The 24589-nt window shown below is 52.8% G+C and overlaps 1 protein-coding gene and 1 long non-coding RNA gene across 2 annotated transcripts in view; one reads left to right on the plus strand and one right to left on the minus strand.

The window, feature by feature from the left end:
* The window catches only part of LOC125184912 (uncharacterized), an 88623-nt gene extending 66472 nt beyond the window's left edge, over nucleotides 1-22151 (minus strand). The window contains exons 1-2 of the long non-coding RNA XR_010834963.1: nucleotides 22075-22151; nucleotides 21223-21713 (exon numbers count right to left, since the gene is read on the minus strand). This is a non-coding gene — a long non-coding RNA (uncharacterized lncRNA). The remainder of the gene's footprint in view (nucleotides 1-21222; nucleotides 21714-22074) is intronic.
* NKX2-5 (NK2 homeobox 5) lies at nucleotides 22050-23888 on the plus strand. Its single transcript, XM_013191885.3, has 2 exons — nucleotides 22050-22496; nucleotides 23212-23888. Exons 1-2 carry the CDS (start codon nucleotides 22217-22219, stop codon nucleotides 23817-23819), a joined length of 888 nt encoding a protein of 295 aa, XP_013047339.1. The 5' UTR covers nucleotides 22050-22216; the 3' UTR covers nucleotides 23820-23888.
* Nucleotides 23889-24589: the final 701 nt, after the last annotated feature.

Here is a 24589-nt window from a genome sequence, read left to right on the forward strand (position 1 = left end):
CTGTTCTTACAGTATTGCCAGGCTGACCAGAAACAAGAAGAGCATTAAGGTCCAATTGACCAATACGTTGGGCAGATCCTCTTTCATGAGACTGCCAGCCAAATTTGTAAACAGTGAAGGTCAGATAAACACACAAGTGTCGCAATTTATTGGATTCGCATTCCTCTGGCGACTCACCTATGTTTTCTTCTGTCTGGACTAAGGGTGGGTGGGCAGGTAATTGTAGAACCACATTTTCTACCAGGGCAAGGCAGAGGCAGGACGGAGAGGGCAGAGGCTGTAACAGTAACTCAAAGCTCCCTAGGATAAAGAAACCCAGGGCAACGCCCATCCTTGGCTTTGAAAGAAAGCCATGAGTATTTTCACATCTTTGCAGTTCTCCTGAGGACAAGACAATGAGTTAACTTAAAACACTCCAGGAGCCGTAACACCCATCGAGCCGTTAGAAACCAGTTACTCCGACTGCGGGTTTGCTTTGGAGGACATCAGCAGGAAGCGAGGGACTACGAGCCCCGTGCCCTTGCCAGCGGGGGCTGCACTCGAGGCTATGCCCGGCTGCGAGCGCAGTGCCGCAGGTGTAGTTGCACCGTTGGACACCTGTAGTAACTCTTACACAACCCCGGCTTTATTACACTCAGTGACACTCACACACCTGCAAACACAGCTTACTTCTCCAGCAGAAACACAGCGGGTCCGGTATCAGGGACCCTCACGTGGCACTGGCTACACCACAAAATGTGGGCTGGTGCCCCCAACATGTTGGCTCGTATTGGCAGAAATCATCCCGATCGCCGTCTCACAAGCAACCACAGTCACTGCAGAAGCATAAAGCTGGTTCAACCTGTGTGCTCCAGCTGACCAAAATATAAATATGTTCACATGTTCAAGCTGGATATACGGTACTGAGCAATCTGGCGGCACACAGAGCCAGCAGGAGCTGTGACAGTGGTATCACCATCTCACAGGTTACAGCTACAGGGCATGCAGTCAGCTAAAATGCTGCTACTGGCAGAAAGGCTACAACAGACCCCAACCAAGACTGCAATCCATAGCTGTGAGTTCATATGAAAATGGCAAAAAGGGACTTGGAGTCCAACCAGATCAGGGGAAAAGGAGAAGGAAAGACTTAGAAATATCCGTTCTGACTCCCAGGGCCATGCTGATTGCCACTGAGTACTGTCTGCAAATGGAGCAAATCAGGGGCAAAAACAGAGAGAGAGAAAGCACTAACAACGATCTCTGCATTTGTCCTGAAGGGCATCTTTATAAGGTGGTCAATGGGCTGCCAGTTCTCTGCCAGTGCAGGTTTTCTCATCCAGTTATGACCCAGAGCCATTAGCTTAATTTCAGTATCTCTTCACCTCTCTACATGCAGCCCAACAGATCTCTAACAACAGCGACTGTACCCATAAATCACAGAAAAGCAAGAGAGAAGGAAGACACAAAGAGTTGGAGAAAGGCCGTCTCCATCTCAGCTAAATGCAGCCCTGCTGCTAAGCTTGTTCTTCCATTCAGACTCTTTCAAAGTCCAGAGAGGGAAGAAATCAAGTTTTATTCTTGCTACAGAGCAGTATTTGTAAGGCTAACAGAAAGAAAGGTATCAGAAGCAGGGAAATGCAAAGCAGGGACTACAATTTTTTTATCAGGGTGGACTTGCCACCAAAACAAAGACCACGAAGGACAACCATGCTGTCTCTGGACTCAAGAAGCAGTTGCCAAAACTCATCCACGGTGGAAAAAAAAAAAGCCGTGGCAGCATTTGCCAATATCTTCACGTTGCTAGTCAGGAACTGCGCAAGCAGCCAGCAGAAGGGTGGGTGGATCGGCCCAACGCTTAACAAGCCCAGCTGGCTCTGGCTTGCGCCCTTCTCCAGAGTTTCCAAAGACAGGGCAACAACTTACCATAAAGAGGCCCTGGGGCACTGACGCGTTATTTTATTTCTGGCTTTGAACTTCAGAAACACGCAGGATCCATGGACGTGTGCTGCTGCTCACATCAGGTAAATGTAGCCGGGTCTCTGTCTGAGCCGTACGCCCTTTGGAAAGCTGCGGTGCCTGCTTTCCATCTGACAGCAGCACAGCTGAACAAGAGAGATGCAAAACTAATCATATGGAGAAGGGAGCCAAAAAGGGATTCCAGCAACATGAAAACCAGAGGGAAATGCCAGAGTCGTGCTATCTGCGATCAGTATCTGTGACCCTTCATTTTCCAAGAAGTAGCAATGATAAGGCAGCTCTGTCCAGGTGAAAGATATCAGCAGGGCTAATTGTAGCCGAGCAGACGGATTCTCATGGCAGTGCTGTTATCTCCCTGGATTCCAGCCCCCAGCGGCTGCTGTCACTGCTCATAATATCCAGCAGCAAGAGAGAGAGGAAGGAAGAGAAAGGGGGAGAAAGGAAAGGAGAAAATTGAAGAAAGCAGCAGAGAGGGAAATAAGAAACAAAAGAGAAAGAGTAAAAACGGACAAAAACTGAAAGGGAAGGAACTGTGAAGACTTGGAAAGAAGCCAAGACAAATGGGAACCCTGAGTCGTGCCCCAGTTTGCTTTTCAAGGAGTTTCAAGGGAATGGAGCTGATGGCAGAAATCAAGGAGTAAACCTGCCTCTGGTCACTTCTCAGCGGAATCACTGTGGGTGGATGGCAGGAGGCAAACTCCACTGCCTTGTGTCCTGAGGAGCGACATCTGCAGGGACACGCTGGGCAGGGGGGGAAGGCACCGAGAGTAAAAAAATTCCTAAAAGAAAAGACATCACACCTCTGTTCTTCTGCTGACTCTGCTGGGCACTCACTGCCCAGATTGGTGAAGAAGGATTAAAAAATAAATAAATAAATAGAAAAGGGAGGGAGTGCTACTAATGAGCTGCTAATGAGGCTACGCCTGCACACACTGTATGGCACGGGAAGGAGGCAGCTCTGGTCCCTGAAAACCCTGCCCGAGAGCAAAGGGATGTCATTGTCCAGTTGGAAGGGAGGAGAAAGCCAAAACACTGATAATTTCACATCCACTGCCACCATCTTCCCTGCTATTCCTGTACCGATCTGTCCATTTTCTGGTCCCCCCACCTTTTATGATCCCCTACTCAATTTCCAGGTGGCGGGCAGCCCCAGCTGCACATGGGCAGGATTTCTGTGCTCTGCACACAGCCGGAGCTCGCTGTGCACATGGATGTCGAGTTGGACCTGTTGGACCTGCTGCTTTTGGCAGGTGGGTCTGGGCCACATGGTTATTACCCGTGTATTACTCCTCTGATCCAGGTAAATACCTGGTACGAGAGAGCCCATGGACCAAGGAGGTGACTCTCAAAATAGCCACAGCCAAGGATGAAAGGAGCAGGGAGAAGTGACTTGCTCCAGATCACGCAGCAGAACAACAGCAACGTCTAGCGTGAGCTGCAAGGCATTTGTTGCCAAAATGCGGGTGTCAGGAGCCAGCTGAGGTGTGCAGGTTATCCAAGATACCCATTCAGGGCTGGCAGGTGGGACACGGGACCTCCTGGAGATCGGTGGCCTTCTGGAGCAGCAGCTGGAGGCCAAGCAGGACACCTAGGTGTGCAAAATGGACTACAGCCTTGTTCTAAGAGCAGAGCATCCCCACAAAAGGATTCAGGAGCCTGTGCTGGGGAACCAACTCCAGCCAGGATTTGGAAGCAGAGTCATGGGGGGCTCTGAGGAAAATGGTCAAACCCCTCACAGCAACTGCTAGGATGTTTAGGAATAAATGTCATGGGGATGAGAACAGAAAACAAGACATTATACCCAGAAGTGGAATCAAACCTAGACCATAACCTGTTGAAATCTTTTGTGCTGTGTAGAAAAATTGCACAAACCATACGTGAGGACAGCATCTTACAGAAAAGTCAAACTGCTGAAATGGTGGAAGCCACAGACCAAGAGTAAATCAGGTCAAAAAGCTCAATAAGCTTCTAATGAAAATAACTTCTACTGCAAGTCCAAAAAAAAAAGAAATCTTTCATTCCGATTTAATTAGTTTGATTCAGGTACTGTATCATTCAGGTGTTAATTAATGGCTTAGAAAGCAGGAAAATTTAATTTTCCTCCTCTAGCCATGAATAAAAAATTCAGAATGTGTTCTGTTAGCACTAAAATCTTGAAAACCAATCAGAAAAATACCTAAGTTAGCTCACCACTTAAAAACAAAAATACATCAGTTTTACATGCAGAATAGGCTTTTATACACTTACTTTGGTTTTCATATACATTTGACACATTAGAGAGTTTCTTTTAGGTAATAATTCCTTAATTCCTTCTTGTGACTTCTATTCTGAATTTCCATGTCTACCCTAAGTTTTAAAATAATTTACTAATGAAAATGAAGTTTGTCAAAAAACAACAAATGTTCTATGCACCATTTTTTTGCACAATAAAGTCTCCTACAGAGAACCCAAATAAACATAGGGTAAGTTGTATAACTCTGTAAGTAAATGGGTACAGGTATGGTAAAAACAAGAACAAATGAAGTGCAAGGGCTGTATTTAGGGCTCTGACCTACATCCTCTGGTCAACCACAGCAGACCAGTTTAAGACACCCAAAGGATTTTGCTGTGGCTTGCTTATGGTCACCACTCCTGGAGCAAAACGGGCCTCATGGGATGCACACCTCCATCGCGGGAGCTCCGAAGAGGAGTTCATTACATCAGCTTAAGCCATCAGCAAAGGTCAGTTTGCCTCCCAAAAAATGCAAGCTATAAGGCTAAAGAAGTGGAATGATGGGTATATGCCTTGGTCTGACTTGGGGTTAGGCACGTTCCACAAGAACACAAGACGGTGAGCTGGGGGCAGGAATATCTTAAACTGCTGCCGCTAGATCCACCAGGGCGCATTAGCCAGAAAGTCAGGCTGCCAACTGTCCCACCAGTGTGAAGCAGCATTTCTTCAAGGAAATAACTGAAGCTTACATCAGCGCAGATCAGGGCTGGATTCACATGAACATTTTGACTTAAAGCCTGACAAACACAGCAGTTTTAATTACTCGGGGACATACCAACCCACCACGCTCAAGCCAAAGCTGTCCCGTCCCTGTGCGTGATGCAGGAAAAGGCACGGCAAAGGCAGAGGGGGAATTTCCACCCGCATTTTCCGCCCTGACACCCCCGTATCCGCGGCACATATGGATGGAGGGATCACCACCGGAGTCGCTTGTCCCTGGGCAGGAGGAATTGGCGCAGGCGAGATGCAGCCCCCAGCCCGCTCCAGCTTTGTGCTGCGCTGCCGGCCCCCCCCCGCTGCCAGCAACCCCTGCACCCGCTCAGAGCCACGCACACACACTGTGCGGGGAAGGAAGGCCCCGTCCTGCAGCAGCAATACCTCCTGCACGCTGCCTCCGAGGCCGAGCGGCTCTCGCACGGCCGCGTTTCCCGATTCTGCAGCACCACCTTGCAGCAGGAGGGAGGAAAGCACCTTCTGCAGACGGCAGCGTGGAGAGGCGGAGCAGGAGGGCACCGCAGTCCGGATTGCAGTTGCAAGCAGGAGCACAACGGGCAGGGCAATAACCGACAGGCTGGGTAGGGATGGAGAGTCACGGCCTTTAGCATCCCCGACAACATCCAGCAGCAGCACCGGGGTTTAAATGAACTGGGAAAGAGTTTGCAGGATTCGGTATTTTATTGTTATATTCTTCTTCCCTTATAGCCCTTTCCTGCCTGTCCCGCTTAGTGGTGGCTGCTTTTCATCCAGCTAGAATGGGATAGCCGCTAAATTCTGTGCCTTACAAGACGTTGTTCCCCAGTGCCAGATCTGCCACCCTCTCTCACACACAATTTTGGAGCATCTAGAAGAGCAAAGGACGCAACTGAAGCCATAGCAGCAACCACAGAACGACCCTTTCCACCCTCGCCTCCCTCTGCTCGGATGATATCAGGCATGCCAGAATGAAGAGAAAGGGCACGGAGCATGTGGAGGTGTTCAGATTTCAGTGCATTTGATGGCTCTTAATTAGGTTTCATTACTTTTCCTAGAGGACAACTCAGCTTTCTCATGTCAGTATCCAGATTTCCCAGATAAAGGAACAGCAAAGAAGTTACATGGACTTGAAATAGGAAAAAATATTAATTTAGAACCATGAGAAAAAAATAGCTAATGGGCTCTGAAATGTGAAAACTTAATATTAACTTTAACTAAGTTTTAAGTGATTATTTCCAGAACCTTCCTAAGAAAATAAATTAAATTTGAGAAGGCGATTTTCAGGAAAGCTACACTCAGACCATTTGTGTCATTAATTCTGAGGCAGGTTGCATTTTTTTAATGAGAAAAATGATCCAAAAAGATCAAAATTAGCTACAATCAATATATGATTTTTTTTTTCATAAAAACTCTGTTCTGTGAAAGAAAACCCCTGAGATTACAATGACAGGAGGGCTGAGAACAATCTGCATTGGCTCCCAAAGACGAAGCTTTGCTTCCTTTTGCCAGCACCAACTTGTCCCACAAAGCCACTGACCAACTTGTGCATGCAGCAGCGGGAAAGGGATATGAGCTGGTCCTAAATTCTGTGGGGTGTGCAGGCCGCGGAATATGGTCAGGATTACCGAAGTTACATAGTGCAACTATACAAACTAGCTATATAAACTACATAAAGTCATATTTTCTCAAATTACTGTCTTTTGGGGTGATTTTTATTTTTTTTGCTGTTGGTGATTTTTGTTTTTGCTTTGTTGTTTCTTGTTTGTAGGAAGAAAGAGGTCCTGGCTCTTTGTGACTTGCAGGCTCTCGCGCCCTGAGCTGGGAGCGCAGCTCCCAAACGTGCCCCAGCCTTTGCGGGTGCCCGCAGCCCCCACCCTCCCGTCCCTGCAGTACCTTCCTGCTTGCACTTGAAGGCAACCTTGCACCGCACATCTCCGCGCCAAGAGCCGGGCAGGAGAGCTCCTCTGCACGCCTCCTCCCGCAGGTGGGAAGCGCAGGGCTGCGGGCACCGAGGAAGAAGAGCCCAGAGGCTCCGCTGAGGGTCACTTCGGCACCCCCATGCTGCCGCCTCCTCCTTCGGCCCCCCCAGGATTTGAGAGCCTTGCAACCTGCTGGGGAGATGCCCTGCAGCTGAGCGCATCCCCAGACGATGCCCGAGCGCTCGCCGCCTTCCTGAGCTCTTCTCTTCGCCAAAAGTACCAACGGGGACCACAATTAATAGCAGTGCTGTTAGGGTAGGAGCTTCGTCGTGAGTGGGGACAGAAGGAGCTGGGACTGTGTAGATAAGGGCGATATTTCCTAACCAGCTGTCCCCGAGGAATTTTATCCTCGGGTACTTGGAGAGCCGGTTATCTTGGCCATTAGTGAACTTGTGAGGGACAGGTGAGATACCAGCAGACGGGCAAAGGGCAAAGGTAGTGTCTCCCTTCAAAAGCAGGGGATGGGAGGAATCAGGCAATTACAGACCTGTCTGCCTATCTTCGATTCCCGGAAATATACTGGAAGAAATAAGGGCCTGGAAAAAAGGAGGATGAGTAACAGCACCCATGGACTGTTCTGTAGCGAGCGGCACCACACAGAAATGTGTTTGATAGAGGCATGGAGAAGACAAGGAGACACAATACAGAAAAATGTAAAAGCCTACGGTATTAAGCACATATTTTCCCTTCATTTCTGCAAACAGACTCATCAATAAATTATATACGTCCACCTCTTGACACTACTTTGAAAAGAACAACCAGTAACACTACTGTGCACTAACTGCACTTAGAAAACCACTCTTCAAAGCAGAGCAGTATTTAACATGTTCTTCTTCTCCTTCTGCTCAAAATGACCATCTGGCAACAGACTTTCTGGAATGGAGCCTTTTCTCTACTTTCTGTTTGGTGACAAATTTGTGCCAATTTCCAGCAGTTCATGTGCTTTAGGGATGCAGAATATAGTTCTCTTCTGAAACATACGTGGGCTTGAAGTTAAATTCAGAAACTGAAAAGATCTGGTGTGAAACAAGCTGTGGGTTAAGGCACAGTTTTCTCTCTGTGCGTGCAATATGTCAAACGAGAAAAATTTCCGTCCCTCTCCACGAAGCCTCAGGCTAGGTGGCAAATTCTGTGTATTATCCACTGTCACTTTACTCCTGACTTGCCCTAAACTAACCCCATCAAACCTGCCTCAAGTTTTATTTAAAACTTCCAGGAACTTTCATCTGAAAGCGTAGGATGCAAGACCCTCCTCAGACGTAGCTGGCATAATGACAGTTAATTAACTTAAAAAAATCAAATAAGTAAATAAAATAAAATAAAATAAAATAAAATAAAATAAAATAAAATAAAATAAAATAAAATAAAATTGCAAGAAGCTATTGGATATGGGAGTCTGGAAAGACAGTGTACACCATCCCTAAAGGAAGCACAATTTTCCCCGTGCACCAGGGAGATGTGTTTGATACAGACACATTGATACCCATTTCTGTTGGGTTTAGAAGCAACACCTGAAACCTCTGAGGAGGATTCTGCCCGGTCTGCGGGCAGAAAACATTAGGAAATGAAATCAAAGCCCCTGCTTGGAAACTTCAGGCCAGATTTCTGATATTTTTTCCAAATGTCCCAGCACACTGGTGGCAGAGCCCTGAAAGCTAGCCACCTCCACGCGGGGCACAGGAGCAGGGAAGAAACTTCACAGCCAACACTGGGAGACGGCATCGGCGTGGGGAGGGAGCCGGGCTCTCGGCTGAGGCTCCTCGGAGGATGAGGCGGAGGCGAGGTGTGCGGCTCCCTGGCAGCACCAGCAGCCTCCTCGCGGCTCTCAGGAAGTCTCCAGCAAGCCACCACTGCGTCAGCCTTTTTTCTTAATGGGCTCATCTCTCCGGGTCTAAAATATGGGAGGAGGGGCTTGGAATATGTTATAAATGCGTTTAAAATATCTTGACTTTTAGTGGTTGCAGATAAAATGTGGCTAAACTGTATTTCCAAGGAAAGGGGTTGTTGTGTAAGTAGTGGGAGAGACAGAGGCAGTCTATTAGCCTTTGCAAACAGAGTGAAATGCAAAAAGAAATATCAGAACCCTGGAGAAATTCATTACTTTTTAAAATTCCTTTCAGCATAACAGTGCCATCTTTTATTTCCATGTATTAGATTTACTAAAGTAGGAGGCATGAGGAAAAATTTAAAAAATCATCAAACCACATTGCTTCTTTTCCGACACAGAAAAGCAGCCCAAAATTTCCACTTACATTTTTACCCATGTTTCATTTCTTTTAGAAAATGACCATTTCATAAGCTACCCTGCAATTAAAAGTAAATGTCTGCCAGCAAGTCTGAAAAAAATAAAATAATTGCAAAGTATTTGCCTTGGTATTTTGCCCTTTTTTGTTTGTTTTGTTTTTTAATTTCAAGCTGCTACAACAGGTTACAGCCCAGTTTGGACCATGACAGTGTGCAAAATATTAGTTGAGCTGCTGCACCCAGCATATAGGTGTGCTTCCCAGCGTAGGGGCATCATGCTGTGAGAATATCATAGCTCTACCGAGATAACAACAGCGTTGCAGTCATGTGGCTCTCAAACGTGGCACAGCCACTCCATCTCCTCTAACCAGCTAGGGTCACTGGCAGAGTGGGACAAGTACACAGTCTCCTGGCTGACTCAGCTTCAAAGGGTTGTATATTTTCGGAGTGAATCTTTTTCCCTAATTTCATTTTTTTTCCTTCTGGGAAGGTTGTTACGCTTTCACGGTTCTCCATTCAAACAAACCCCACCTTCCTGAAACCTGGAAGCTCCCACCCCTAGGTACCTCGGGCTGGGACTTTCTCCACGACACATCCGTTCAGCCCTCCTTGTGCACATCCATGGAGGCCAACAAAAGAGGAGGCTACATGCTAGGGGTGCTGGATCCCAGATGCTAACGCTGGGTTACACAACTGCTAAGACAAGGGCTGTTAGTTATCAGGAAACCCTGAGACACAACTCATTTCTCCCAAGAGCAGGAGCTCTGGCAGTGGCTGTTAAACAGAGCACGGGGACGTTTGGCTGCTTGCAGCCCACAGACCTCTCCGTTGTGGGTGCTCTTAGGGTGCACGCTGTTTACAGGAGACTCCTGCTGACGAAACCCACTGCTATTGTTAACATATACAAGGAGCTACAGCGAGGCATTCATCTCAAACAGCTAGGGAAAGACTGACTGAACGTGATGGTTCAAGCTGGTAAGGAAGGGAAAAAAGAAGATGGAGGAGAACAGTGAAGTAGGGATGGATTTGGAGCTTCTGCAAAAAAAGGAATGGAGCTGGGCCTTCTGGAGAGGTTAGCTAGCTGTGCTGCTTTGGTTTAATTTGTTTGAGAGAAGAAAACTAACACAATTAGTTTATCCAGCTGCCAAGCTGGAACAGAGTCCTGGACACACATCCAGGAGGTGTGGGCCAGGGTGTCTGTGGGTGCCTGACAGCACACAAATGGCATCGGCTCGCCAGGAGATGGAAAAGCCAAGTCAGAGGGCAAGCAGCCAGCCTGGCAGTGCTATGTACCCAAGGCAAGATCTGCTGCAGGCCTTGCTTTCAGAGAAGCAGGCACACGAAAATGTAGATGCGTCCTCGACTTGGACATACAGGCAGGAGGGGCTTAGCAGTGCCAAGGCTGGCCCCCCAAAGTGCTTTGGCAGAGGAGGAGGGAAGGGCACGGGCAAAGGTCACTCCCCCTGCCCCAGGGGCTTTCACAGCTCTGCTATTTTCCAGACTATTGCATACATGCAAAATAGATGATAATAATAATAATAATTAAAAAAAGCTGTGCTTATTCCCCTGCCTCCTCCTAAACCTGGCTGCAGGAAAGATGCCCCAAGCAAACCAGTTCACCACCCCTTCTGCCAACACTGCTGCCCCAACCAGCCCCCCTCTCGCTGTGGATCTTACTCAGTGCCAACATTTTGCCCTTCTGCTCCAACCACCTCTCTAACTGACTTCATTCTGACATCGCAGTTCAGCCCTCAGAACCACAAAATCCAACGCAGCATTTGGGAAGCCAAAGAAGAGAAACCAGTGAACACCTCTCCCTTGGAGGACCTGCCTGGGAGACTTCAGGCTGTGTTTCACCTACTTAAACCAGGGTAAGTCCTAGATCTGTGCAGGCAGATCCAGCTAACGGAGAGCACTCCCTGCTGAAACCAGGCGCGAGCACAAGATGCTGCTCTGCACTGAGAGAGGAAAGAAGCTCCGAGTGCTCCGCAGACAGCTGTCAGCTCCTTGGACCTGCCAGCTGTGCTTCGGCCACAGCCAGCCTGCAATCTCCCGGCCGTGTCAAATCCCCCGTTCCCCCGAGTCGGCAGAGCCCGGAGGTAGGGGGATGCGGACAGTGCTTTATCTCGGTGACAGCTTTCTGCAGAGCCTGAAATCCGTTTGGCCGTCGGGAACAGCGTGTGCAGCTATTGCCAAAAAAGATCACCAACAGCTATTGGCATCATCAACCCGCAGCTACGTGGTTTCCCAAGTGGCACAAGGGATGACAGATTCCTATTAATTGCAGTCAGCAAATGGATTATAAATACTCCCCTAGCCGGTTGCCACCTGATAGGACTGTCCTTAAGTCCTGCAATTGGGGAAGGGAGTTGTCAACTCTAAATTTACCCACCAGCACGTCTTGTATAAACCATCCCGCTCGGAGATCCTCGGTAGACACTTGTGCTGGAGCCCAGCATGGATTAGACCAGAAGCTGCGAGTTCCACCTCCCAGACAGACATTTCGCTACTGCTTATCTCAAGACTTCGATGACAGAGAGGAGAGCGGGATGGGTTTGACAGGATGCGTTGGTGTATTGGTCATCCGATTGCCACGGCAGTCAAATCAAGTCTGAGCTAACGAAGTGATCAAAAGCCGGACCCACCTAACGTCTTTGTGATGAGGTAACAGCTCCTGCTCCTAAGGATAGCCTTTCACATCCTAAACACGCACCACCACAACTGATAGAAGTAAACCCATGCCAAGGATGGGGTGTCCGAAACCAGACAGAGGGAAGACAAAGCAGACAGAGATAGCATTCCCTGGAAAAGCAGCAGGCAGGACGCTAGAATTTCTACAAATGGACTACTCGCTTGCAGAACTGTGGCTAAACATTTAATTTTACAAAAGGGAAAGTAAACAAAAGGAAAGCAAGCAGGGAGCTCTGATTTTTCTACCTTCAGAACAACCCTAGTGTCTGCAAAATGGGCAAACCCATGCACTAGCAGCACCTGCCTGCTGTAGGCTTCTAACCCCCCAAAAAGTGTCTGAGTAGGACAGTTTTGCAAATGATCAGTTCAAAGCACTTCCCTAAAGAACCTTTTTTTTTTTTTTTTTTCCCTGATGTCTTTTCATGCACACAAGCTTTCCAAGCTCATCATCTGGAGACAGCATTTCATCCCTGTGCTGGATGGCTGCTGATAAAATCTGCCCTCGCTGAGACAAAGACACGAACGACATGGCTGTTGTGGGCCGCGTTACATTCTGCTCTGCTTTGGGCTTTTTCCGATTTCATGCCCCGAGGTTATCCTCCAGTTATTGTTCAGTGCTCCCGAGGAAGCCCAGCATCTCAGGCAGCAGCGAGAGGCTTCTGCTCCCGATGCCACCCACACCCTGGGGACCCAAAAACACCCTGTTTTCCCCCAAACCCTGCCAGCCCTGGGGGCTCCCAGGCAGGGCTGCAGGTCCCACAAGGTGGCACTCGGCCACAGAATGAGGGACAGCCACTTGACAAACCCGTGGCAACTTCTGGGCAGAGCCTCGCGAAGACTTGTCCCATATTTCCATTATTTTCACTTGCTGAAGGATTTTTCTCAGTCGAGCCAAAACGACAACGCTCTGGAAAAGCTCAGGGGAAAGCAAGGCTGGAAAATGATGCATGGCAAAAATCCTGGGGGTCTTTGCTTTGAGAAAGCGTGGCACACCTCTGCATGTAGGAAAAGTCTTGTCCTTGTGCCTCTGTAACAGAAACAGGCGTTTCCGTCACCTACATGAGAATCACCATAAGTGGGCCTAGATATACACCCTGCTAAACTCCAGTTTCTCTGTGCTTTCTACATTCTTTGAAGATTGTAGCATTTTTTAACAATATCTACTTACAGTCACACTGCAGCTACCTCAGAGTGGGTGCCCCAACTCAGTGGGTGCTTTTTACCTTCACCTCTGCACCTTAAATTCCCTGGGCAATAGGGAATATCTCCTGTAGGGATAGGGAATAAAACCAACACCTCCTTGGTTTCCTCCCACGTGTGCGATGATGAAGGTGGACCCGCCCGTACCACAGCGCTCAGACACCCCTGAAATGACAGACGGGACAAAAAGCTCTCCCTCCGTGCTCTAACAGCTTGCTGCAGAGCAAGGCCTGGGGCCACATGCTCAACAGGAAGGATAAAACTAAATATTGAGTGGCTGCTTGATACACGAGCGCTGTTCATCCTGTGCGCTTTGGGAGGCAGAGGCCGGGGGGGGGGGGGGGGGGGGGGGGGAAGCAAAGCTAAAATCAACCCCAAAGGCCCATTGCTGATTGTGAACGTACGCAGCAGAGGGTCGCATCCTGAGTGCCGAGTGCCCGACTTTGCAGCTCGCTCAGCAGCCTTTTTACCCTGTTTTTTACTTCTTGCAGAATTTGTATAAAAATTGGTTGAGAGCGAGCCCAGCAGCCAGCCAAGTAAGGGGCAGATTTCAAGATGCAGATTTACTCCAGGGCTTCTGGGGCTTATCGCAAAGAAGCGCACAGAGCCAACATCATTTACACACACCAAACTGTAGAAACGAAATTTGTATTGTGGGACATTTTATCCTCCTGGAACTTTAATCCAGCTAATGCTAACAAGTCATTCCGAATAAATGTGGTGGGAATGAGGAGAGAGGGTCAGCTAAGCAAATGGACCTCCACTGCTTCCCCCAGATCTCCACCACGGAGTCACACCACCTCCTGCCCAGCACCTGAAACTCAGCACGAACACAGCCAAGGCTCGGTCTGGCCGAGCTTTTGCTCCCGTGAAGAACTGTGAAGTTCCCAAGACAGGAGAAGCACGGTGATTTTCTGCTCCCTGTTTCGCCACAGCCTCCATCACCTTAAGTGCAAAGCTCTGCCTGAACGTGAACTACTGGATCAGGTTCATATTTTGTAAATATTATTGTTATTTTATGGACCTTGGCATCAACGAGAGCAAAGATAGAGAAGCTAGAATATGACACAATGGTTTTGAATGTGGCTGTTATCTGTCCATTTTTTAAAAAGCGGGGAGGGAGAAGGAAAAGGATAGTTTAGAATTGTGGTTAAACACATTTTTTTCTCTAGAGGCATTTAGGTTTTTGCCTTTGCTTTGTTTATTCTTCTTTGGGACTAAGTAAAGTCATATTTTTAAACATAGGACATCCCCCCTTTCCTTTTTAAATACTGAAATTCTAAGAGTCACTCTAGATAGGGCTCGGGCTGCTCTGACTGACTGGAGCCAAATGCATTTTTCAGAGCGTTTTCTTGTGGCCTAAGAAAGTATTTATTTTTTCAGTCATTCCACTTGGATGTACCTTTGTTCATTTTCCAGAGGCGGCTCTGTTTCATGATTTTTTTTTATTTTAAATTACACCGTGTAACAGAATTCGTAGTTTGGGCCTCAGTTCTGTTATGATACTTCAAGCACATGAATGATCCTCAAAATCCAGATATTTAAAATTTAACCAGCACTTTAAGATCTTACTGAATCAGCGCTTACTATTTCCTTAATTCTCTTTTGGGGGTTTACCGCCTTTTAACTTTTCTTAAAAGCGGATGCACATGCCAGCTCCGACACACACAAAACCAAGGGCACGTTTTTACCAAAGCACGTTTGGTTCAGACAGCATGAGAAGCAGAGACAAGGGCTTTGGCTAAAAACACAGCGGTGCCCCTGTCCCCGGGATGGACTCTGCCAAGCCGGAGGGCTGGAAGCCGCAGGGCAGCTAATCCTGAGCTACATTCACGGGGGCAGCGGTGGAAACAACTTCTGGACGCAGCGAAGGAAAAAAGCCTCCAAAAATACTTTGGGATAGATTTTTTTTTTTTTTCCCCCGGGCTATGGCTAAAAAGTGTTTCCGAACACGAGGAGGGTCCCGGAGGTTTCGGGCACCCCGTGCAGAGGCAGCGAGGAGGATGTGGGGGCCGTAGCTGGAGGTCGGGAGTGCAGCGCCCAGGCGAGTGGCCAGGGCACGGAGGGGCTGCGCTGGGGCAGCCGGCATCTGGGAAGAAGCAACGCAGAGCCTGACAGCTCGGAGACGGCCAGATGTTTTCATCATTACGGAAAAAATCTGGTGGTGCCTCTTTGCCCAGAGAAACGCTGGAGGAGGAAATATCCTCTTGAGCTCCGATCAGGGCTGCGGATTAAAAACTGCAAGGGGCCAGGGACCAAAAAAAAAAAAAAAATATGAAGAAAGGATCTTTTCTGGCTCTAATATTTAACACGAAGATGCCCCAGAAGGCTGCATTGCCTCCTCGGGGATTTTTTCCCAAGCTCGCTGCCTTGGAGGGCTGGGGAGACAGGGCCCGAACGGGGCCCCCGGGTGTCCCCCCCGGGTCTCCCTGTCCCTGGGGCTGCAGCAGGTGCTGCCCCGGGGGGCAGGCACTGAGCACGGCAGGGGTTGGGGAGCACGGCAGGGGTTGGGGAGCACAGCAGGGGTTGGGGAGCACGGCACTGGGGAGCACGGCAGGGTTGGGGAGCACGGCAGGGGTTGGGGAGCACGGCAGGGGTTGGGGAGCACGGCTGTCCTGCCCGCTTCCAAAACTGGCACTGAAGGGGGCCGCTGGCTCCCCCCGAGCGGCTCCCCGGGATTCGCCCTTCCCGTCGGATCCCCCCGTTCCCAAAAGCCCCATCCCCTGCCGGCTCCTCTCGCTAATTTTAGCTTTCAGACACGAGAGGGTCGCTGCGATTAAAATCCGGGAGTGCCCCCCCCCACACCCCCCCGGGAGCAAGGCGTGCGAAACCATCAGAAAACACCGGCAACCAAAACTTAAAACTCCGCCATTTCTTTACGAAATAAAACCCATCCCCGAAAATCAATTCACGGGCAAGTTTTACCGTTCCGTGCGTTTCATTTTGATATTCTTATTCCTGTTTTTTTTTTTTTTTAATGGAAAATTGCGGGCTGGGCTCGGCGGCGTTGGGCTGCACGGGGAGGCTGCCGCCCGCACCGAGCCCTGCCCTCGGCCGCTGGGCTAATTCCTTGTTAATTAGCTATGAGGGAATTAGAGGGAGACGGAAAAAATAGATGGGTTTGGGCATGCGATGGTAAATACGCGATTGGTAAATAGATGGTATGCAAGTAGCATCGGAAATTTAAAAAGAAATTTGCGAAGACGTAAGAAACCTGGAAATTTTACACAGATTAAAAAAAAAAGTTAAAAATCTAAACAAGTTTTACAAGATTTTCGTTTCTCTCGCGCTCTCGAAAAACGGCATATTTTATCTTCAGCGATTGCACGTTCCTCGGGCTGGCAAAACCCCTAGCCCGCCAGCCCGTTTGCCGCTTTCTCTCCCCCATCTACCTTGTTTTTACCCGAGCTGCTCCTCAGCCCTTCCTCTCTCTGCAGACCAAGCCGCAGCAGGACTCGGAGCTTCGGTTTTAGGGCCCGTGGGAGAGGAGCGGTGCCGGGATCCTCTGCTCCGGAGACACCGACCGGCCCGGAGCTGCGGAAGCACCCGACAGATTATTTCCCCCGAGTCGGGAAAAACAGCGGCTGGAGGGCGAGGGCCTGATCCTGCCCCTGCTCCTGCCCCTATTCCTGCTCCCGGGGGCAGAAATCCCGCAGCCGGGCCCCGCCGAGCAGGTGCGGGGAGCCCTTTTTTGCCCCTTTTATAAAATTCACCGGTGGGCAAAGGAGGAAAAGCAAAATTAAATGTAAAGCAGAAAATGAGAGCGGGGACGAGCGTCCCGGGTTAGCGTGAGTTTATTTCGTTTTTATTTAACATATTTTTTTTTTTTAATTCCCAGTTTAATTCATTCCTGCTCTCCGCAGGAGCCCCGGAGGCGGGTGGGGACGGCGCAGGGCACCGGAGAGCCCCGGCCCGGCCGTGTCGCCCCCCGGGACAGCTCAGCCGTGCTCGGTAAGGACCGGGGAAGCCTTCCCGGTGCTGGGACAAGGAGAAAAAGCAGAGCCCCCGAGCCCGGTGCCGGCTGCTGGAGGGTGGCGGGGAGGCTCGGCGGGGACAGGGACCCCCCCCCGCCCCGGCGCTTAGCCTTTCGGCAGCCGATTTCACGCCTCTCCGGTTGTGGGTCACAGGCTGGGCCCTCGCAGGACCCGAGGGGACATCGCCGGGAGACGCCGGAGCGGAGGTGGGGGTCAGGGCTCTGTAATTTTCCTCGCCCGGCTCCAGCCTCCCCCCTCCCCGGCTCGGCGCAGGGCAGGGGCTCGCCCGGAGGGTCGGTGGCTCCAGGCTGCAGCCCGGGCGGGGAGGTGGAAATCCCTTTGGGGCCAAATAAAGCCCAAACACTAACTCGCATTAAATGTATCCCACTCCTTTTCCTTCCCCACCTCCGACCCGTGCCTCCCCGCTTCCAGGCTGCGCACCGGCCCCGGGGGGGGGGGTCAGAACGGGACCCCGCTGCCCTGGCCCGGAGCAGCCCCCCCGGCGCATCCAAGCCGGCTGGGATTTGCACGGCTAGCGGGAAGCATCCGAGCAGTCAGACCTCGATCTCCTCTGGAAAGCGCCGTGAGGACAGGCGAGCTGCAAACCCCCCGAAATCCTCCCGGCCGGGAGGCTGCCCCCTTCCTGGGAAGCGCTCCGCCGGGGGCAGCCCGCGGGGGTCGGGGCAGGCTCCGGGGGCAGCCCTCGAGGTCCTTCGTTTTTAAAGCGGGTTTGACCATCACCAGCCACCGGCGCATCCCGGATCAAGCCGCTGTTGCGTTTGTGAAGTCTCTTCGTTTGGTTTTCCTGCCCCCAAAACAACCGCATTGCTTCTGCCCTGCTCGCGCTCCCCTGGGAAACGTACCGGGCGCTTTTGTAATTAACTGTAATTAAGCTTTTACCCGAGCGCAGGTGAGCGGCGCGTACCGGAGGCAGCATTAAAACCGCGATCGCTGCGTTAATGCCCAGGAGCTGGGAAGGGAAAGAAGGCGAAATCCCAGGTCGCCCTCTTCCACCAGCGAACCCGGCCCGGGCAGAGAGGTTAGAGGCGAGGTAAAAGCAAAGCCTTGGATTTATCTGACGGGCTCCCAGCCTTCAGCCGGGGGGGAGAAAGCCCACCTCCAGCGCCCGCGGGGCAGGACCCAGCCTAATTGTCAGATTCCAGGCACGGAGCCCAGCGAGGGCAGCAGGGGAAAAGCCACGGATACGTTTTGCTGTCCCGGAGTCCCCCTGCCCCGGCCACCCTGCCCGGGTCAGCGGCGGAGACGGAGGAGCGGCCACAGAGCCCCCTTCCCGGCGCTGCTCCCGCGGGGGCGCCTCCCAAACCCCCCCCGAGCGCGCTGCTTTTAGCCTGGTTTTTGCGGAAATCGCCCCGAAACGAAGGGATGAAGAAGCCGGGCGGCTCTGCGGTGCTTTCCGGCCGGGTGCCGCGGCCGCCCGGAGCGCACGGCTGCAGCCCCGGGATGCCGCAGCGAGCCCCGGCCCCTCGCCAAGTGCCCTTGTCTCTGCCCTGGGCGTCAAGGTCAAAATTCTCCCACCCCCCTTTTTCTTTTTTCCCCTTGTTCCATGCCCTGGATGAGGCGCTGGAAGCCGGGGCCGCTCTCCCCGCCAGCAGCTCGGCGGGCAAAAGCGCGCTTCGTTACAGCAAAAAACGAGGGAAAAAAAAATCAGAGCGAGGAGAGGAGGCGATTTTAGGTGCGGCAGAGCGAAGCGCCTGGACAGCTCCGAAGCCGCATTTCCCCGCAGAAAGGCGGAGGGGCGAAGCGACCCCTTCCCCAAGCCGGGGCAGCCCCGGGGGGTGCCGAGGTCCCAGCGGCTCCCATGGGGAACTGGGAGATTGGCACCAGGTCGCGCAACGAAACCCTAATAGGCTATTTCGGGACTACTGGCTCTTAACAAATCTATAGCACCTGAAGTGTTAGCACTCAATTAGTGACAAGGTTTCAAAACCCGGCGTTTACCGGGGAGGTATAAACAGAGTCCTGGGAGATAGCCGGGAATTAGAGCGGGAGGGGGCCCTGGACGTCTTAACCGGCTGGCATTAAGAGGAAAACTTTTTAAAAGGCCCCAGCTCGCTCTCTAAACAGTCCGAGGTGTCGAAAGCTCGGGGGGAGGGAGGATGTACTCTCCGGGGCTAATTGCGTGGATTTTTTGTTTGTTTGTTTTCAGCGAGAAAAGGTCTCTCTCTATATCCATACCAGTATATTTAAACGAATTTCATTTAACAAGCGCGGGAAGAAGCAACGAGGGGTGCGGAAATCAGAGGGGCGCGGGGGCCAGGCTCAGCCCGGAGCAATCCAAAGCGACCCCAAAGCACCGCAGGAACGGTGCGGGACAGCTCGGGGGGGCCGGGCACCGGTGATGCCCGGCGCCCCCCGGGGTCCCAGCACCCTCCCGCTGAGGGCCAGGGGGTCCCATGGGTGCCAGCCCCGGGGACACCGGAGCCGAGGCGCCTGCAGGGTGCGGAGCCCGGTCGGCGGGGCCATAAACGACGGCGGTGCGAGGTGCCCGCAGCCAGCCCCGGCTGTCGGGGCGAGCCTCGGCCCCTCCGCTCCGCCACGAAAACGGAGCCGGGTCTCGGAGCAGCGAGCTGGAGAGCACCGGGGAGAGGGGCAGGGGGGGAGCGGGTGGCGAGCCCCGACCCGGAAAGTCCGTGAGCTGCTGTGTGTCAGGGACTTATTCATCAATCAGCCGGACACAGAGCAGACCTGGCCTCTCTTTGCGGAGTGTTTGCTTTTTCACCAATTATTGCGGCCCTGCAGCTCTTTTTGTTGATACAGTAGTTCTAAAAAGTGCTAATGTTCATTTATCAGGGGGCCGAGCCCGGGACTCCCACTAGTTGTGATTCTTCCAAAAATATAAACACGCAGAGAAGGGCTAAGGCTAAAGCCCCCATTTGTTTCTAAACTGCAGTATTAAAAGTGATGCATTGTTGAAGATAAAGCGGAGATAACGCTGTCTGTCTCCAATGAATGTCTCCCCGACGCATTAATGACATTCCAAATGATAGCTGCGGCTTATCGTTCAATTAATCACTTCCACCCTCTGCAGCCGGGCCCACATCGATCGGGAGCCGCCGGGTGATTCCAGCCCTCCAGGCCTCGCTTCAGGGCCGGTTGGTGGCCGCCGGCTCTCCGCTCCTCTTCCTCTCTCCTCCTCTTCCTCCCCGCGGACGCCCCGCTGGGGATGCGCTGCGGGCCGGGGGGCGGCCGGGGCCGGACCCCGCCGGGGTCGGAGCCGCTTCCCCGGGGGCTCAGCAGGTTGGGAAAGGGGCTCCGGGGCAGGCACCCCACTCGGCGAGTGGGACTCCGGGGCTTTTGCACCCCACTCGGCGAGCTCCGCGACCGAGCCGGGACGGGCGTTTTGCCTCCCCAGCACCCCGGGCTGGAGCCGGTTTTCTCAGCCCCTAAGGCAGGCGGACCTGCAGCCGCCGCTGTGTTTTTCTTTAGGGGAGATGGAGGCCGCTTCGTTGCGTTGGTATTTACCGAACCTATCCCAATAAACTTGTAGGGTAACGGAAAGGAGACGGCGGGGTCGGGATGGCAGCCGGGCTGTGCACCACGGAGCCGGCCGGGGCTGAGCGGGGCTGCCGAGGCACAGGGGAGGCTCTGCCGAGGCTGCCTCCACCTTCCCAGGGCGCTTCTCCCCTTTTCCTGCAGCCGAGGAAAATCCCCCCCGAGCTGCCCCGGCCTCCTCGGGGCTCGCTCCCCAGCGAAGCGCAGCCGCCGGGAGCGGGACTGCCGCCGTGCCGCCTCCCTCCCTCGATAAACAGCAATATTTCAGGCCTCCGAAATATTCAGCGCAAAATCCGGATCCGATTCGATTCACGACAAAACCGCTCCCAGGACGGCAGCAGGAGGCTGCAACAACGAGGTTGCAAGCGCTGCTGCAGCCCCGGCCCCAAAGTCCCAGCATCGCCCGCAAAAAAATAAAAAGTAATTAAAAAAAATCCTTAACCAAATTGCCCCAAAACGCAAAACCTCTCCGTGGGGAGAGAAAAATCAGCAGCAGCAGGGGAAAAACTGCCCAGGGAGGGCTGCTGCGGGCAGGTGCCCTGGTTTTTCCCCGCCTCGGAGGACTTTTTTCCCCCGTTGTGCGGGAGGAGGACGCTTTGCGGGCAGGAGCACGGGGACAAACCCTACAAATTGCCCCTCGGCGGCCGCCTGCGAGCCGCAGCCTCCCCGGCAGGGCACGGCCGAGGGCTCCCCAACTCACCGCATCCACGGGGGCTCCGCCGCTCGCTCCCCGGCCTCCGCTCCCCCTGCCCCGCAGGGCTCGGAGCCTCCCGGAGCCGGGCAGCCCGCACCAAAGAAGCCGTTCAAGGGGGATTTTTTTTTTTTTTTTTCCTCCCACCCCTAAGCCAAGAAAGAGCCGCAACGCCCCCGGGGCTCGCCCCCGGCTGCTGGGGACACGGCGAGGTTTGCTGCTCCCTCGGCCCCTGGCCCCGTGTTTTCAAACGCTGGCACTAGCAGCGGTTTTTTTAAAAAATAATGTTGGTTTGGGGGCTGAAAGCTTTACGAACAACGGCGGAAAAAAAAAACCACCCCTCGTTCCGGCCTCCAGAGCCCGAGGGTCGCTCTCCGTCAGCTGGCTTTTGCAGGCGTGTGAACCCTAAGCACGGATTTCCCCTTCGCACAACAGTGACCTCCCGTTTTCTGGTTCCTGCGCTCGGATATTGCAGAATGCTAAAAACGAAACCTCCGTTCCTTCGTTCAAAAAAAAAAAAAAATGAAATCAGCACATATTTGGTTGATGGTTTCCTCCCGGCCTGTTTATTTAATCTGACTGTATGATAGATGGCATCAGATAGGGGCTTTGTACACATTAGGCCATTCTGGATTTTTTTTTTTTTTTTCTAAATGGATCAACAAACTCGGCGGGGAAAGCTGGATAAATACAGTGCCGCCCCTTTAAACGAGCGGGGATGTTTTGGAGATGTATTACTATATTAGGTGACATGCAACTTTGCATCTCTCATACCATCACCGCAATGTTGGCCAATAGAAAGCTAAAGTCACCCAAAAAGTGCCTAGTCCCTCCTTCCAATCCCTTATGGTCCGCTCCTACCTGCCTGCAGTGCACAAGGCGAGGCTGCTGGCGGGGATGCTATGTGCCCCCTCGGCGAGCTCCACCGCCGCTCCTCCTCGGCTGCTCCTCGCCTCCTTTTCCATGACCCCGGGCTCCGGCCGCTGCCCCGCTCTCCTCTGCCATGTTTCCTAGCCCTGTGACGACGACCCCTTTCTCGGTCAAGGATATTTTGAACCTGGAGCAGCACCAGAGCGGCCTGGCCCCCATGGAGCTGCCGTCGCCCTCCTGCATGCTGGCCGCCTTCAAGCAGGAGGCCTTCGGCACCGAGCCCCCCGGCCTGCCCGACCTGCGGGAGGAGCTGCCCGAGCCTCCCCCGGGCAAGGCGGCCTTCCCCAGCCCTTACTACGTTAAGAGCTACGCGGAGATGGACTCAGCCAAGGACCCCAAGGCGGATAAGAAAGGTAAAGGCGAGCGGCCAGGCGCTGCGGGGATGGCGCGGGGAGGCTGCGGGAGGCACCGCGAGCGGCCTCGGCTGCCCGCTGCTGCCCGGCCGAGGGGCTCGGGGGAAGCAAAGCGAGGGGAGGAGAAGCATCTCATATCCCCCATACCCCCCTCCAGACATCCCCCCGGCCCTGCAGCCCCTCGGAGGGGACAGACCCCTGGCCCCTCAACAGCCACGCTCGCTGCGGAAGCAGGAGGCAAAGGCACAATGTTACACCCGAGGCCTCCATCGCGTCCGAAGAGAAATGAGGCAACAAGTTTTATTTCTAATTAATAGCTCTGCTGAGCCTACCTCCGCAGCTGGGGTTCAATATAAAGGGCGCACGTGCGAGAAAGCCAAGCCGTGGCAGAGACGAGCGTGACTAAAATCGGCGCGGAGCCTCCTTGTTTACAAAAGAATAATAATGATAATAACAATAGTAACAATAATAATAATAATAAAGACAAATTGCTTAAAGAGGTACTTGAGACTTGAGCAAGCATGATTGAGACAGTGCCGCTGCCACAAGAGCAGGCCAGCAGCAGTGCGGTCGGGGGAAGAGACGGCGCTGCAGGGTCTTTCTCAGTACACACGGGTTGTTTAATACCGCTCTTCTTCCCTTCTTTTTATTTTTTTATTTTTTTATTTTTTCCCCCCCTTCCCTCTTTTTCCTTTGCCCGTTTGTTTTGCTGCAGAGCTGTGCTCCCTGCACAAGAGCCTGGAGCAGGAGAAGAGAGACCTGGACGATCCCGAGCGCCCCAGACAGAGGAAGAGGAGGAAACCTCGCGTCCTCTTTTCCCAGGCCCAAGTCTACGAACTGGAGAGAAGGTTCAAGCAGCAGAAATATCTCTCGGCTCCCGAAAGAGACCATCTAGCCAACGTCCTAAAGCTCACCTCCACCCAGGTGAAAATTTGGTTCCAGAATAGAAGGTATAAATGCAAAAGGCAAAGACAGGATCAGACCCTCGAGATGGTGGGGATCCCGCCGCCCCGGCGGATAGCCGTGCCGGTGCTGGTGCGGGACGGGAAGCCCTGCCTGGGGGAGTCTTCTCCCTACAGCTCGCCCTATAACGTCAGCATTAACCCCTATAGCTACAACGCCTACCCCGCGTACCCCAACTACAACAGCCCCGCCTGCAACGCCAACTACAACTGCAACTACCCCTCCGTGCAGCCCATGCAGCCCTCGGCGGCCAGCAACAACTTCATGAACTTCAGCGTGGGGGACTTGAATTCGGTGCAGACACCCATCCCGCAGGGGAACGCGGGCATCTCCACGTTGCACGGGATCCGAGCCTGGTAGGGCGGCCCCACAGGGGAACCCCACACCGGGGAGGGGCCTCGGCCGCGCCTGGGAGCCGCTCTCGGGACACTTGGGGGCTGCGGGGGGACGAGGACGGGTCACTGGAGCATCCCGCCAGAGCTCAGGAGCCTGGCACCCATCTCTGTGGGGAGGCCTCCGGTGTTTGGAGCTGGCACTGGGGGGCTGCTCCCACCCCAGGCCGTGCTGGACCCTTCTGGCTCCCTGCTTCCAGTGGGGTCTTCGTCCCGGTAATTCCTCCCCTTCCTTCCTACAAAACAGCCGCTCGTTTTGCTTGCCTTCTTCCCACTAACCGAACAACAGCGAGCCAAGCCCTACAACCCGTAATTATTATTTTTTTTTTACTCTTATACTAATTATTATTGAGATCCACGTTTAAGTTTTGCACTTCCCGTACGGTCACTGCTGCCCGGCCAGCTCAGCGCCCCCCCGGGCTGCCCCTCACCAGGCAGCTGATGGGGATCTCGTCAGCGCACAGCCGCGGTCAGCCCCCCTGGGGAACAAGGCCCCCCCGACCCCCCGGTCCCTGTAGGGTTATGCACTAAAACGTCCGTTAGTACCGAAATGCACTGTCCTCTCCTCGTCCCGCCGCCTTTCCCTTTGCTGTAGCAGCTGACGGAGATCAGCGAGTTGTCATTAAAGAGAGTGGCTTTCATTGCGCGTCCCCCGCCTTCATTGCACGGCCAAGGTCCCCCCAGGGCTCCCCCCTGCTGCCACCCCCCCTTTTAGCCCTCCCTAAATTTCCGCGATTT

This window comes from Anser cygnoides, chromosome 14 (assembly GCF_040182565.1).
Source record: "Anser cygnoides isolate HZ-2024a breed goose chromosome 14, Taihu_goose_T2T_genome, whole genome shotgun sequence".
In the NCBI taxonomy this organism is placed as follows: domain Eukaryota; kingdom Metazoa; phylum Chordata; class Aves; order Anseriformes; family Anatidae; genus Anser; species Anser cygnoides.